Source organism: Artibeus jamaicensis, unplaced genomic scaffold (genome assembly GCF_021234435.1).
Source record: "Artibeus jamaicensis isolate MK-2021 breed Jamaican fruit bat unplaced genomic scaffold, CSHL_Jam_final contig_463, whole genome shotgun sequence".
Classification (NCBI taxonomy): domain Eukaryota; kingdom Metazoa; phylum Chordata; class Mammalia; order Chiroptera; family Phyllostomidae; genus Artibeus; species Artibeus jamaicensis.
In genome coordinates, this window is record NW_026521841.1 from 1,253,671 (window position 1) to 1,269,168 (window position 15,498).

Sequence of the window (15,498 nt, forward strand, 5' to 3'; positions counted from 1 at the left end):
TTAAGGTCTCTAAAAGGAGTAAGGTGGCTCCAGAATAACCTCAGTGATAACAGGGTGCCTAGCAACCTTCAGGGTGTGGTCTATGGAACCTGATGCAGGTACCAGAAACGGAAAGAGTCATGTTACCAGCAGAACTGTGGGTGTGGCTTCTGGCCCAGAGTGATTTGGAATGTTATATGTATTAGGTTGGTCAAAAAGTTCAAGATGGCTCCAATAGTGCTTAGTTGTTTTTAACTTCATTCCAAATAGTTTTGTTAGATTGTATTGTGACAGCTGTCATATCAGTGTGCTTTAAAAAATTATCAAAATTAAAATTGGTGAATTTTTATATAGCTATTTTAATATTGAAGATGGAAGAAAACACACATTTTTGGCATATTATGCTTTCTTATTTCAAGATTAAGAATGCAACCAAAATGCAACAAAATATTTGTGTAATGTACGGAGAAGGTGCTGTGACTGATTAAATGTGCCGTGACTGATCAAATGTGCCAAAAGTGGTTCGTGAAGTACTGTGCTGGTGATTTCTTGCTGGATGATGATGCTCCATGACTGGGTAGACCAGTTGAAGTTAATAGCGGTCAAACTGATACATTAATTGAGAACAATCAATGTTATGCTACCCGGGAGAAAAGAGACATACTCAAAATTTCCAAATCAATAAACTTATTGGTGAAATTGAAAAATGTGTCTTTTATTTTAACAGACTTTTGGGGCAACCCAGTAGAAAACCCAAAATGTCTGAGAAATCTGAATTGGCAAATGCATTATAAGCGTGGAGTAAAGGGGATTGAGGCTGTTTGAAATGTAAAGGACCTCAGCACTCCAACTTCCTTTAGGCAGGAAGAGGTCAGAATAGTTACCCCACTGCCAAATTTGGCACATTACTTTGGCACATTTGGCAGTGTGCCAAAGAAAACACACGTTCCTCTTCAGAGGTCAAAAAGATGATAGAAGACAAAGACCACACCAATGACAGCTGCAGAGCGCAGTGGACTGGGGAGCCACTCAAGGGACCTTTTGCCCAGAGTATAGGCACCGGCAACATCTACCCAGCAGGATTGCAGATGCTGTGAACAGTGACTGAGATGGCAGTGACTCTAACCCTGTCCCACAACTGCATCCTAAGTATGTGTATGCGTGGGGGTGGAAAAATTCCTTTTTAGTTCTCTCAAGAAGAGCTATATTAGAATGAATGCAGACCACACAGTATTCTGGCATTTGACACTGATGATTGACTGGATAGACTTGGGATCTGGCATGAATATATTCTATAATTGGGAGGGAAATAAATCTTGTCTCTATGGACTATTGTTCACAAATGCTCTCTCCTTCTCACTTGATGGAAGGTGTAATACTTCCTGATATCAGCAATGATGGGTTTGGCCATGTGACTTGCTTTGGCCAAAAGAATCAGGTAAAGCTGATGGTATACTAGTTCCGAGCAGAGGCCTCAAGAGGACCTGCATTTTTATGCTTATTTTTGGTGCTTCTGCCATCACCACAAGAAAGCAATACTCAAGCCAGTGTCCTGGTTCTGGAGGAAAATGAGAGGCACATGTAAGAGATCCAAGGTGCCCCAGTCCACCCAGCTGGATTAGCTGCCCCCAGCTGACCCACAGAGCTGCTCACATCAGCCCACACTGGATAGATCAACATTCAGTTGACCCAAATTCACAAATAAATGAATGCTTATTGTAACGTACTGAGACTTTAATGGATAGTGTTATGCAGCATGATTGTGGCCATAGTTAAGTGATAGAGAATGTGGCTGACTTGAATGGCCACAGTGGTCTTCCTAATACTGTGGCTCACCCAGTCTCAGGCAACACTGACATTTGTCCCCAAAGCAGAACAGTGCTGCTTCCAAAGTAGAGAAGGTGCAAAGCCTGTAGATAGGGTTTAAAAGAGGCCAGGCACACTCAGTTCCTCCTAATGTGTGCAAGCAGCTAAGTGAGTCCTCCCTACAGGAAGAGCGAGGCCAGGAGTGGGACTCTGGCTGTAGGTCTTCTGCTAGGAAATTACTGCCAGAGAAGTAATGGCTCCTCTGACACACAGCAAAGCCTCTGGGATGCTCTGCAGAAAGAAAATCTGCTACATCCCATTGTGCTTGGGTGTTTCCTACATTTATTCAACCAGAGAACCCTTCTTCACTCCATTTGATTACAGCCCACAGAACTAGTTTTGAGTTTAAAAACACTCTGTGTGGCTTGCCTCCAAATGCTCCACCCTGGGTGCCAAAGTTTTCTCAGGGCTCTGGCCAGTGTGGATCAGTTGGTTGGGCATTGTCCTGCAAAGTGAAAAGTAGCAGGTTTGAGTCTTGGTCACGGCATGTGCCTGGGTTGTGGGTTTGCATGTACAGGAGGCAACTGATTGGTAGTTCTCTTTCACATCCATATTTCTCTCCCTCTTTCTCTCCCCTCTCCTCTCTCTAAAGTAAGTAAGTAAGTAAGTAAATAAATAAATAAATAAAATATTTAAAAACAAAGTTTTATCAAGGAGAGGAGTATAGAGGTACTTTCTATCTCCTCCACCCCAGTCTTGGCAACCCTCTTCCCAGTCCTCCTGTCCCAGTTCCAGAATTCATCCCATACCCCATGTTCCACTCACTAGCCTCACTGCAGTGGTTCAGTTTTTGCCATTGGTTAACTGATCTCTTACTAGACTTGAGCCCTCACTGTGTACCTGCCAGGGTCCCCACCCAGGATTGAACCCTGCTCGTGGCTGCTTCCCAGGGGCCCCTTCACCCCAAGCTGCCTGCTCTGTATCCTAGGCTCCAGCTGCCAGCCCTTATTCTCTCATTTCCTTGCACCAGAGCACAAGAGGGTCTGCCTGCATTCTCCCCAGCCCCACTCCAACTCAAGTGTGTCACCAGACGGCCCCTGAAAGAGAAGATTCAGATGTGAAGAGTGCTTGGGACTATACCTAGATCTGGTAGGAATGGCTCTCAGCCAATCAGCTTTGATATTCAGACTAGCTCACTGGAAAAATAGCTAGATATTGACTGTAAAATGCTAAAACGCTAAAAACTAAATCACCTCCCATCTCCAGTGAGACAACAAACAAACAGCCAGTAAATGCTTCAGCATTAAACATTTCTTGGCAAGTGTGGGGTAGTCCATTTTGACGTTGTTGAGAATAAAAATACAGACTGATTTCTGTGCAGGTGCACCAAATTTACTGCCTAGGTTCTCATTAACTACTGTCAAGGAAGAAGCAGATAGATGAAATAAATTATGAAAAAATTACTTTTTTAATATACAAAAAGGCTTATTTACAAGTTGAACATGTCATCTCAATTCATAGCATGTAGAAAAAGCTAAAAATGTTTTGGAGATATAAATCTGGCTGAATGAGTCACCTATAGTATTTTCAGGGAGGATGTCTTCTGTACAGACTACATACAGGGTGGGAACAGCTAGTGAAATCCTAGCTCGGGAATGAATGACCACCACAGAGCCCAGACTGCCGGGCCTCTCCCAGGGCTGTTATTTGGACTTGGCCTTTTCTTTGGACCCTCACAAAGCGTTTGATGTTCTGGGATGCGGAAGGCCCAGGAAAGGTGTTGACCCTATCTTGCCTAAAGCCAGGGTCACAGTCAGTACCAAACTCACAGTGATGCAGTTGGTTTTGGCAAGGCTGCCACAAACTCAACACAGGCAAGGTGTAGGGTGTGTATATGCATGTGCTGGGGAGGATGCACAAATGCATCCTATAGTATGTTCAGGAAAATCTCCTGACACCAGTTCCAAATTCCATTTGGGATTGTGGCTTGGTCACAGGGAACAGTGTTGGTCCTCAGAGTTCTAAGAATCAACTCCTTTACCTTCCTGCCCCTACCAGAAACACCATGCATATCATCATCCTCTGAAATGAATGAGAGGGAAGAGGGAAGGGAATCCAGAAGATACCAGGATTGCATGTGGTGTGGCCTGGCAGAGACCACTGGGCTGCTGGTGAGGGGACAGTATGGCCTGGAGGGACCTGGACAGAGGCTGTCATCAGGTCCTGGGATAAAGTGGGTGAACAGTACACTGGGGAAACAGGATTGGGTAAACATGTGACTTCTTCCTACTGGAAATCTCCAGGGTGGCCTGAGGCTGGGCCCCGTGCACTCTCACTTTCTAAAGGTTCCATCCCGAGCTCGGCTCCCCTCAGTCCATGCCTAACCCACAGAAGCTTCGGCAGCCCCGAGGTATTTAGAAGTAAGTGTTCTTTTCAGGAAGGGTTACATTCCACATGCAGGAATACTGTAAACATGGTCTGGAGAGGCCCAGGCTTCTGGGCATGCCCCAGGCGTTTTTTCTTTCCTTTTTCTGGCAATACTTCCATACTTTATTCATTCATGTACACTTGGACGGTCTGCCAGTTGAAAACTTGGCTTTGTAGGGTAGAGATGCCAGCTCTACCAAACCTGAAATCAGGATGTGCTTCCTAATCATCTAGGTAAAATCTTTTTTTCCTCTGTGGCAAGGGAATTAGCAATCTCATGAATTGAGCTTCACAGAAGAGTTCCGGTGGGCCAGCAATTCCTTTTTTTTGCAGGTATCAGATGAGAAGCTTACCTTCCTGGATTAGAATATCCAGTATGACTTGCAGATTCGAACCCAAATGTGGTTCCTTTAGCCTTTTCCTTGTGTACTTGGGAAGCACAGGCCAATGTAATCCCTCATTAGCCAAGTGATGGAGGTGAAGAAGCCAGGGCAAGAGGAGTCCCATAAACACCAAAGGCAGGAAGCACTTTGTAAATGAGTCTTTCCTGTTGAAATATTTTGTGTTCTGAAAATAATCCAGAAGACCAAGCAGGATGCACATAAGCTTGCCCTTAAAGCATTTGCGGTCTGAACCAGCCACTGGCAGACTCCCTCAGACCATTAATACTTTTTTGGAAAAAGACAAAACTATGCTAGCCCCACACTCTGGAAATGGATGGCTCCTGTGGGTCTGCTGAGCTGGAGCCTTAGGTCATCATGTTCAGGAACTTGCTCTCCTCAGCCAGGCTGGTGAGCATGGAGCTCATGTCCCCAACAGCCATGTTGCTGATGCCCGTGGGGATGGAGGGCAGAGTCAGGGAGTTCTGGGGGGTTGTGAGGCGGGAGGAGTTCTGGGAGAGACTGTGGAGGAGGCTGGGGCTCAGGGCACCTGAGAACAAGCTCGAGTGATCGCCATCATCCATAATGGCATCAAAATCAATTTGGGAAGACTCCAGTAGTTGAGAGTCCACAGTGCTGGACACCTGGTTGACCCCTGGTGAGGGCAAGGGCTGGAGCTGGATGCTCTCCGGGCAGTCCTGTGGCTGCGGTGGATGGGGCCTCATGACCTGGCAGCCTGCGTGGTTCTCCAGGCCTCCATTCTGTTCATACATGTGGATTTGGCCATAATAGTAGAGCATGTTGTGGTCCTGGGCCCCACCTGTGTCCTGTGGGTGCGGCTGAGGAGGCAAGGACACCATCGTGCCCATTGCTCCCTTGGGCATAGACTGTGCCATCTCTTGGTTGGCTGACACAGCAGCCATGGCATGGCCAATGGTCCTGGCATAGGCCAGCTGTTGCCCAGCACGTACCCCTCGGTGGCAGCCATTAGGGCTGGGATCAGGAGGTGGCCGGGGTTGCACGAGGCCAAAGCTTGGTCCAGCCAGCCCCACAGTGCCCTGCTGGAGCTCCATGAAGCCAGGCTGGTGGGGAGGCAGAAGGCTGGGGTCCTGGTGGAAGACATCCTGACTCATGGGATTTGCCTGCTGATGACTCTGTTGTGGGTAGCTCTGGGCTGCAGTAGGTGGTGCCATCCCGACCAGGGTGGAATTGGGGAGCCTGGGTTCCCTGCGACTGCAGCCTATCGTGGAGGGGTCAGGGGCCACTTCCATTTGCTGGGGGAGCCCCAGGTGGCCTGGCTTGGCTGCCAGGTTGCTGCAGGATGTGGGGAACTGATTCAGGGTCCCACCCCTGGTACTGGAGCTCAGCTGGGGGTGGGCTTGGCCATAGCTGGTGTGGGGGCTCACTGTGGTGGTCATACTGGGACACTGGCTACCTGTCCCTGCCAGCCGCAGCTGCTGCGTATAATTTATCCTGGGCACAGAGGGGGCTCCACTGCAGGGCTGGAGATGTGGCTGTGTGTCGTCTAGGCTGCCTGGGCTTGGCTGCGGACCTTGTGAACTGTAGCCTGGGTACTGGCCAAAAGCTGGCTTCTGCTGCACTACAGCCAGGTTGCCTTGCAGAGCAGGTGAAGGCTTCACCTGGTTGCTCAGGGCATCCATGGTGCCAGAGCTCACCTCATTCCACTGCACAGGCATGCTATTTTTGTTTAGGGCAGAGGAGGCTCCATAGCCCAGCTGGCAACCTCTCAGCACAGGGGCAGAGGGGCCCACGTTGGAGTCTGCAGCTGCCATCTTGCGCTGCCCGTGCAGTCCTGGGCTGGGCAGTTTGGGGTGTTCCGAGAAGCAGGTGCTTTCTGGGGCATAGACCTGCCGGGTGCTCTCCTCCAGAGCCCCGCTGGTATGCGCCTTGATATACTGCACCACATCATCAGGCAGCACGAGGTCGTCCTCCGGCAGCATGAAGTTGCCCTCAGGCCCTGCACCATCTGTTTCAGCTGCCATGGCCTCCATCGCCGTGTTCTCGCTGATGCTGGGCGGTCGGGGGGAGTAGGTGCTGTGGGCCAGGTTGCCATCAGTGCTGGCGGAACCCTGCAGGCGGAGGCTGTACCTCTCAGTGACATAAGGTGGCAGTGGGCCCGGGTTCACATCATGGGCACTGTGGAAGCGCTGCACCCGTGGGAGAGCGAGGGCGTCGGGCTGCCTCACTGGGTCACTGGCTCGACGCGCTCCACTTCCCTGCGCCTTGTGGGGGAAGGCGGGTGTGGGTCCTGCATGGCCATAGGCTGGCCCACCACTGCCTCGTCGGGGGCCCAACATGCGCTCAGACACATCCAGCAGCGCCAGTCGGGCCCGCAGGTTCCCTCGCTCCAGGCCTGGCAGCGGGGTGGGAGGTGGCCCACCTGTGGCCACCGCGTACTTGGCTCGAAGGCTGTACTGTTGTGCGGGAGTCAGATTGAGCGGCCCCACACCGACGCCGCTGCACTGGCTGACCTCGCTGGAGCGCCGGGAAGCATCAGTGGAGATGGGGTCATAGGAGTCTGCGGAGCTGGCATGGTGAGGGAGGCCAGCGCCCAGGGGCGAGGCCTCACTGGAGCGGCGGCTGGAGAAGTATGGAGAAATGCCAGAGGAGCGGCGGCTCACGGTGTAGGCGGAGCTGACCGTGCTGGTGGAGCTATCCCGGCGCTCCTGCAGGTGGCTTAGCATGGTCACCTCGCTGGCAGACAGCTCGGACAGCCGCGGGTTGGGCAGCAGCCCCACCGGCCTGCCACCCCCACTGCCACTGAAGTTTTCCAGGATGGAGCCTGTGGGAAAGGAGAAGGGTCATCACAGGTTGGGGTAGAGTGGGGTGCTCTGCCTGCTGTGAGAGGCCAAGTCTGTCGGGCTCTACCAGGACATGGCCTGGTACATAGGAGACAATCAACCAGTGATTTCTAAATGGAAGGAGGGAGGAAAGAGGGGACAGTAAGTGAGCAAATGGTGGCACTTATAACCAAGGGGTAAGCAAACAGAAGTCAGGAGGCCAGATCCCAGTCTTGCTCTCCCACTGCCTGGCAGGCCCTGCATTCTCATTACATCTGGTGCTCTGTTTCTTCAGCTGTAGGTACAATGTCCTCTTCATGGGACTGAGTTATTGAAAAGAGCCCTGGAGGGCCTTGGCCACAGCCTTGTAGCACCCTCACCCTCTGTGGATGGGTGCTGCTAATTGGGCTGCCGGGACTGGGTTCACTGAGCAGGCTGCTTATTGGGAGGGCCTGGAGACCCCCACCCATGGAAGGGGAGGAAAGAGAGGCAAGTGGGAGAAATGAGTAGGGACGCTGACCCAACAACAGCCTCGGCTGACTTCATGGGGAGCTCTGGGCCCAAACAGCCTTTACACTTTGGCAATGATCAGTCATTGTATGTAGGCCACCCCAGGAAGGGGTGACCTTAGGTGAGGCAGCTGTCAACAACCCAGGTGATCTCTGAGAGGCTGAGAGTTAAAGACCATCTACCAGCAGTTCCCTCAGCAGCTGAGTCAACAAATCCTCCCTTTAGGGGAGGGCTGGGTGGTGCGTCTCAGTGTCCACTACTCAAAAACCCAGTCCTATGGTCAACACTGGGCTGTCAGTCCCTGGAGGGCAGCCTATAGGATCAATGCCTCAGTGTACCTGGTGCACTGCTGGGCACAGGGTCAGCATTCAAGAAATGCTTGGTGAAGCTGCCTTCCGTCTCAAAGCTGGCCAACACCTCTTAAGGCTGAATACAGGACTGCCTCCTACATGCAGTTTTCCTTGGCCTTCCCAAGTTGATGTGCTTTCTCCCTCCTCCACACAGCTCTACCTCAGTGTGTTTGGCTCATTCTGTGGGCAACTATGCACCTAGTGGTGTGACCTTCTAACTCTTATGCTCCTCCTAACCACAGCGACCAGGATGATGACACTCCTGCCTGAAGCCTTTGCCATGGTGCCCAGAGCAGGTACTTGATAAGTGATTGAATGACACATGAGAAAGAGGATGATGTGAGCAGGGACTACCTTTTTTTAGGGGCCAGAGGGTGCAGCGTGGTATAGCTGAAAGAACATAGGCTTTGCAGCTACTCAGACCTGGGCTAGGTCTCAGCTCTGCCATTGATGTGAGGCACTTTCACCTCTCTGAGTCTCAGCTTCCTAACCTGTGCAATGGGCTGGTAAGATCCATCCTACTGTGGGCATGCAGTGAGGGGCATGAACCTAGTGGATGCTGCCCCAGGCTCTGTCCCTCCCCAGCCCACACACCAGGACCTCCACTCACCACTTCCCGGGAGGGGAGGCAGCTTGGTGTTCCGGGTATGTGGGGCTGGCCCGGCCCATGAGCAGGAATCTTTGAGTGACTTGAGCTTCTCCTTCTTGAGCTGCTCTAACCGGTGCATGGTGGTCATGTGTTGACGCAGCTGCAGGCCACCCGTGGAAGGGGTGGCCAGGGCTGAGGCATCGGCCCCTGGGGGCATGTCATCCAGAGCTGTCAGGTCTCCCAGGCTTCCAGGCCCTGTCCCCGGCATGTCCACACCGCTGTCATTGTTGGGGGCGCTGCCCAAGGGAGAGGGCTCGCTGCTACAGGACGACTGGGCCCCGGGGCTGGACTGACACAGCTGCAGGGGACACGGTTAGAAGGCACAGACTCAGAGGTGTGAGAACCTACACCCACAATGCACCCTTGCACACTCAGGGGCAGGAAGGAAGCTACCCAGTGGAGAAGCATACAAATCATCTCTTCTCTGAGCCTTGGCTTCCCCAACTATAAGATGGACCTGAATCGCCTGCAAGGCAGTGTTAGTAGACATCAGCACATGGAAGACACCCAGTAACTGTCAGTCCCCTGGCCCCCACCCCATGCTACTAAGCTCTCTGAGCCAGCATCTGGTTCAGAGCCCTTCCTGTTGAGCTTTTAACATGTGGACACTTGGATGGTGTGCTCCACAGAAGCTACTGAAGCCACATAATGTTGATATGAAAGAGGATGCTTAAGCATTCCCAACAACCGCGATGTGCCCACAGTGAAGCAAACAAGAATGAAAGCCTGCTGACTCCATGCCTTCTCAAGAGGCCAGAGGTAGGTGGCTGGAAAGGGGGAAAACAAGCAGGGAAGTGGAACTGTTGGATGCAGACCTCGTCTAAGTGGCCATCAAGCTAGCCCTTCCTCTGTGTTGGGGTAGATGGGGCTGAGAGCTCATGACACGTGTGTACTGTGCCGAACTCCGAGGAACCTGGAACTGAACCCAATGGCAACTCTGGGCTTGTATCTAGGCTGAATGCCCCAAATCCTGGACCTTTCCTTGGGAAGCTACAATACCCCTTCCTGTCCGTGTTACCACACATGTTCTTTACTTTGGCACTCAAGACCTGCTGTTGGTCAGTCCATCTGTCCTCTGCAGCCCTCACCCACACGCACTCTGTCCTCTCCCTCTTGCAGGCTTGGTCCCCACCCCTTGCTCCCGTACCTGTCAGCTTGACTCTTGCTGCCAGTGTTCTGATGGTCCCACTAGCAGTGTCTGCTGTTTACCTATCCAAACCCACCTTCCCAGGTCATGGATAGGCACCCAGTCCACCCTCATTCATGCCAGCCCGCCCACACCCACACCAGCCTCTCTGCTCACCTCAGTAACGTCTATCCTTAGGGGAGGTACAATCAGGAAAAAAGAGGTGGAGACAAAGAACAGGTGGTTAGAAAAAAAGAGTGGAGGCCAGAGGGTGAGGATGCAAAGCCAGGACAGAGGGGAAGGGACCCACTGTGGCACTCAGAGCTGGTCAGAACGGCTTAAAACCAGGAACCAACCCCGCCCCCTTGAAGACTGGCCACATGGGGGCAGGCTGTCCCATCACCCACTGCCTGCCCAGCAGAATGGGACCTGGCACAAGAGAGCTTCTATGAGAGGCTCAAGGTGGTGAGGGAGGAAAGTCAAACTGCAGAGGAGGGACAACATTGTATGCTTAGACAGGGGACCCTAGGGCAGAGCCCAGAGCTGCAGTTGGACCTCTGGACCCCTGGTGGTGCCATGGAATAGCCCTTGCCTCCTGGCTTGGCTTCCTGGGGGAAGAAGCACCCCACTGCCCAACTCTGCTTACCCCAGAGCCCTCAGTCTTGATAGCTCTGATGTGCAGGCAGTCTTCCATGCCCTGGCTGGTGCTGCTGGCTTCAGCAATCTCCTCAGAGCCCTGGCCACCAGGCTCAGTGTTGGCCTCACTGTCCCCATTCTCCTTGAGCACTGGGGCCCGGAGGTGCATGTCATTGCGCTGCTTCTTGGTGACGTGAGCATCTGGGCCATGCACTGTTTTTACGTGCTTCCGGAGAGAGCTGGGGTCTGTGTACCGCTTGGTGCAGCCTGGGATCTTGCAGATATAAGGTTTCTGGCAAGAGAAGCAGGCAGTGGCTTTATGGGTGGGCCACAGCAACAAAGTTGGAATAGGCATACCCTGTTCCTCCTGAAGCCATGCCATTTCCTTTCACAGAGCCTAACTGGCACAGTTAGAAGGTACTCCACCTGTTTGCAGCCACACCCTCTGGATGGAACTACACTAGACCCAGGCCTGCAAGGGCTCACCCTGTCGACCCGTCGGCCATCTTTTTCAGCAGGTAAGCATGTGGTTAAGGGAGCCCCTGTCACAAGCTGGGGACACAGATCAGAGACTATGGAGGGACAGGGGGACACAGAGCCTGGTGTGATGCCCCCTGTGACCAGGGCGCTGGGATTTTTTTTGTGTCAGTACTGAGTGTTACACCTGTGAGACAGTGCCCGAACCTTGAGCTCTCAGATAGGAAAAGATGGTTCAGAGAGGCAAGTAAATGGGCTCAAAGTTGCCTAGGGATGCCATGAAAACCTGGGGTTTCTGAACCTCAGTCCTGAGCTCATATACAAACAGCTCACACTCACAGACGTACATGCACATTCACATGTGTACACATATTCTACACACAGACAATACCTGATAAATTTAAGCGCACACATGCACATGGCTACGTGATCACACATGTCCACATGCAGACACACACCCAATACATATAAGCATACACATATACAGCCACACTCCCTACACAATACATACACATGTGCATCCACACCCACATACCTACACTTATCACCACACACACACACACACACACACACACAGAGGCATACACCCCTCTTCAAGGCCAGCTGGTCTATAGAGACTCAGGGGATCAGATGCCTTTGGGAATTCCTTTAACTTCTTACAAACACTGAGGCAAGTCCCTTTGGGGTCCCAATGTATCTAAGCTTTTAGAAATGTTCCTTTCTGAGTCTCCCTGTGTGACAGTATTTGACTGACTGGGCAGGGACTGGGAGGTGTGTAGAGTTGACACCATGGGCTCCTGCCAACTTCGATCCCTGGGCTTTCTCAGCCCTGACTGGGGTTCTGACCACCTGGGGCAACAAAGGCTGCTGTTTTCCATCAGCAGGGGGCTCAGATCCAGCAGGACCAGGCAGCACTAGTGGGTACAGCATGTCTTTGCCAGCTCCCCAGGCTGTGGGGGCTGAGGCCTGCTGCTGCGTGGTGAGTTCAGATAGTGGGTCAGTGTGGGGGAGGGCACCTGGCTACCTGACCTCCAGATGTCTAGAAGCCGTGGGGTGATGCATTTACACACGTGCCAGTGGGCGCATGTGCGCACCCTTGCAGGATACCTCATTGGAGTGGGTGCGGTTCTGGTGCTTGGCACGGTCGGAGGCATTGGAGAAGGCCTTGTTGCAGCCCTCGTGTTCACACACGTAGGGCTTCTCCCCAGTGTGGGACCGCAGGTGCGTCTTCAGGTTCTCTAGGCGAGAGTAGGCCTTCGAGCAGCCCTCGAACTGGGAAGAGGCAGGTTTGGTCAGTGAGGGTGCCCCAGATAGACACGGCCTCCTCCCCGCCCCTTGCCTGCTCTGCCCGGCCAGTGTACTCAGGAGTGTGTGCTTTCACAGTAACATTCACCCTCCTCCACGATCAGGAAATGGACAGGTGGTGTTTCTAGAGAACTTAAAAAGGGCTGAGGATTAAAGAGAGGGCCATGACAACACTGCTGCCCAGGAATAGCCGCTGCTGACATTCCGTTAAGTCTCATTCTGGTGACTCTGCAATTCATCTCCACACATTCTTTTTTAAACCAAATTGGGAATATATCAGTTACTTAGTTAGGTATTCTGCTTGTTAAAATCAACAGCACGTTGTGAAAATGTCATTAAGAACTCTTTGAAAATGTTGTGTTTAACTATTCTCCAACGCCCCTCCCCAGGTAGGACTTTTCTGTGCATCACATGGTGTTGAGGATAGAATCAGGAGTCCTCTGTGGCCTTGAGTGAGCGGGCCACCCTCACCCTTGGTCTGGCCATCCTGATGTCCTTCCAGTTCCTTAACCCCACTGAACTTTCCAGGTATGGGGCCTCAGCACATGCACTGGTCCCCTTTGACCAGAACACCCCCCCCCCGCCCCACCCACACTGGCTGGCTCCCTCCCTCCTGATTTTTGAGGCCGTCTCCTCCGAGAGCATTCCTCTGATATTCCTAATCGTAACTATCCTGCCCCCTCCCCGATCTCTAATGATCATAATCATTTTGTTAGCTGGTCTTCCCACTAGAGTACAGGCTCCACGAGAGCAGGTACTTTTTGGGTACCTTGTTCATTTCTGTGTTCCTAGTATTTAGTGTCAGAAGAAAAGGAACACTTTTGGAAAGAAAGGAAGGAAGAAAGAGAGGAGGGTGAAGGCGAGAGTGACATGGAGGGCGGGGGAGGGGATCACCGCAGGAGGTTCTGAACCCAGGGGTGTGTACTTAAAAAATACTGTAGTTGCGCTCCATGTACCTGTGAAGACTGACTCAGAATGACATGAAAACCCCAGCTGGAGCTGTCTCATTCTCCTTGTCTCCTCTTTATTTCTGACCAGCCTGACTGTGCACACTTGGTTCCAAATGCCTTTTATCTGTTTCTGTAATTCATGGCTCATATCAGAGAGCTATGGTTTCCTGCCACCCAAGATGTTAAGAAAATAACTTCCTGGAAAGGACCCATAAGAGCCCACATAATCTTACAAAAGGAGGACAAATTTGGAGCACTGACACTTCCCAATTTCAAAACTTACTATAAAACAACAACAATCAAACCTGTGTATTACTGGCCAAAGGACATACACACTGATGGAATAGACATGAGAGTTCAGAAATAAACTCATGTATTTAGGGCTAATTGGTTTTTGGCAAGGGTGCCAAGACCATTAAAGAACAGTCTTTTCAACAAATATGATTGAGAAAACTTCATAACCACATGCAGAAGCATGAAGTTGGACCCTTACCTCATACTACACACAAAAATTAACTCAAAATGAATTACAGACCTAAATGGAAGAGCCACCCTATAAAACTATGTATTCGGTGGGGCAAAAGTAGATTTACAGTTGTTCATATGGAATATAATACAATAACTAATAAATAATAATACTACAATAAATTGTTTTATGTACTCACAACTGTAAACATACTTTTGCCCCAGCGCATGTGTGTGTCTGTGTGTGTGTATATATATATGTGTGTATATATATGTATATATATATACATATATATATAAATCAAACCATAAACTTATAAACTATAAAACTCAAAGAAAAAAAACATGGGAGTAAATATTTGTGACCTTGAATTAGGCAATGGTTTCTTAGATATGACAACAAAAGCATAAGCAATGAAAAAATTAGACTTTGTCAAAATTGAAAACTGTGCTTCAAAGAAAACTATCAAGAAAATGAAAAGAGAGCTCACAGAATAGGAGCAAATCGTGTATCAGATAAAGGTCTAGTAGAACTATGGAGGGTTATCTGTGGGGAGGGGGAGGGGGTAGAACGGAGGAAAAGGTACAGGGAATAAGAAATAGAATTGGTAGGTACAGAGTAGACAGGGGGAGGTTAAGAATAGTATGGGAAATGGGGAAGCCAAAGAACTTATAGGTACAACCCATGGGCATGAACTAAGGTGGGGGAATGCTGGTGGGTGATAGGTGCAGGGCAGAGGGGAATAAAGAGGGAAAAATGGGCCCTGGCTGGTGTAGCTCAGTGGATTGAGCACAGGCCTGCGAACCAGAGGATCACGGTTTGATTCCCAGTCAGGGCACATGCCTGGGTTGCAGGCCGGTTCCCTGTAGGCCAGTTCCCAGCAAGAGACGCACTAGAGGCAACCATACATTGATATTTTTCTCCCTCTCTCCTTCCCCTCTAAAGATAAATAAATAAAATCTTTAACAAAATAAAGGGGAAAAAATGGGACAACCGTAATAGCATAATTAGTAAAATATACTAAAAAAGACAAATAACTTAAAAATAGGCAAAATATTTGAGTAAACATTTCTCCAAAAAAGATATATTAAAAGGCCAATAAGCACATGAAAAGACACTGAACATCATCAGTCATTAGGGAAATGCCAATCAAAACCATAATGGGGCCACTTCAAATCCACTGTGATAAGTGTAACCGAAAGACGGGTCACATGTGCTGACAAGGATGTGGAGGTTTCGGGACCCTCACACACTGCTGGTGGGAACGTAAATTAGTGCAGACAGGCCTTTTTGGAAATCAGTCTGGCTGGTCCTCAGAAAGTTAAACATAGTTACCATGTGGCCCAGCCATTCTACTTTAGGCATATATACAAGAGAAATGAAAACAGATCCACACAAAAACTTGTGTACAAATGCTCAAAGCAGCATATGCATAATAATAGCCAAAAAGTAAAAACAATAAAAATATCCATCAGCTGATGAATGGATTAAAAACTAGGATCTAGCCATACAATGGAATATCATTCAGCTATAAAAATAAAGAAATAAAGGGCTGATACATGCTACAACACGGATGAACCTTAAAAACATGATAAGTCAACAAAGCGAGACACAAAGGCTACACATGCTGTGATTT

At 50.3% G+C, this 15,498-nt stretch overlaps 1 protein-coding gene across 1 annotated transcript in view; it reads right to left on the reverse strand.

Annotated features, from left to right (window-relative positions):
* Window positions 1-3,230: 3,230 nt before the first annotated feature.
* The window catches only part of GLI2 (GLI family zinc finger 2), a 252,151-nt gene continuing 239,883 nt past the window's right edge, over window positions 3,231-15,498 (reverse strand). The window contains exons 11-14 of the mRNA XM_037145343.2: window positions 12,249-12,413; window positions 10,675-10,956; window positions 8,864-9,200; window positions 3,231-7,395 (exon numbers count right to left, since the gene is read on the reverse strand). Coding sequence (XP_037001238.2) covers window positions 4,961-7,395; window positions 8,864-9,200; window positions 10,675-10,956; window positions 12,249-12,413 — 3,219 coding nt within the window. The 3' untranslated portion in view covers window positions 3,231-4,960. The remainder of the gene's footprint in view (window positions 7,396-8,863; window positions 9,201-10,674; window positions 10,957-12,248; window positions 12,414-15,498) is intronic.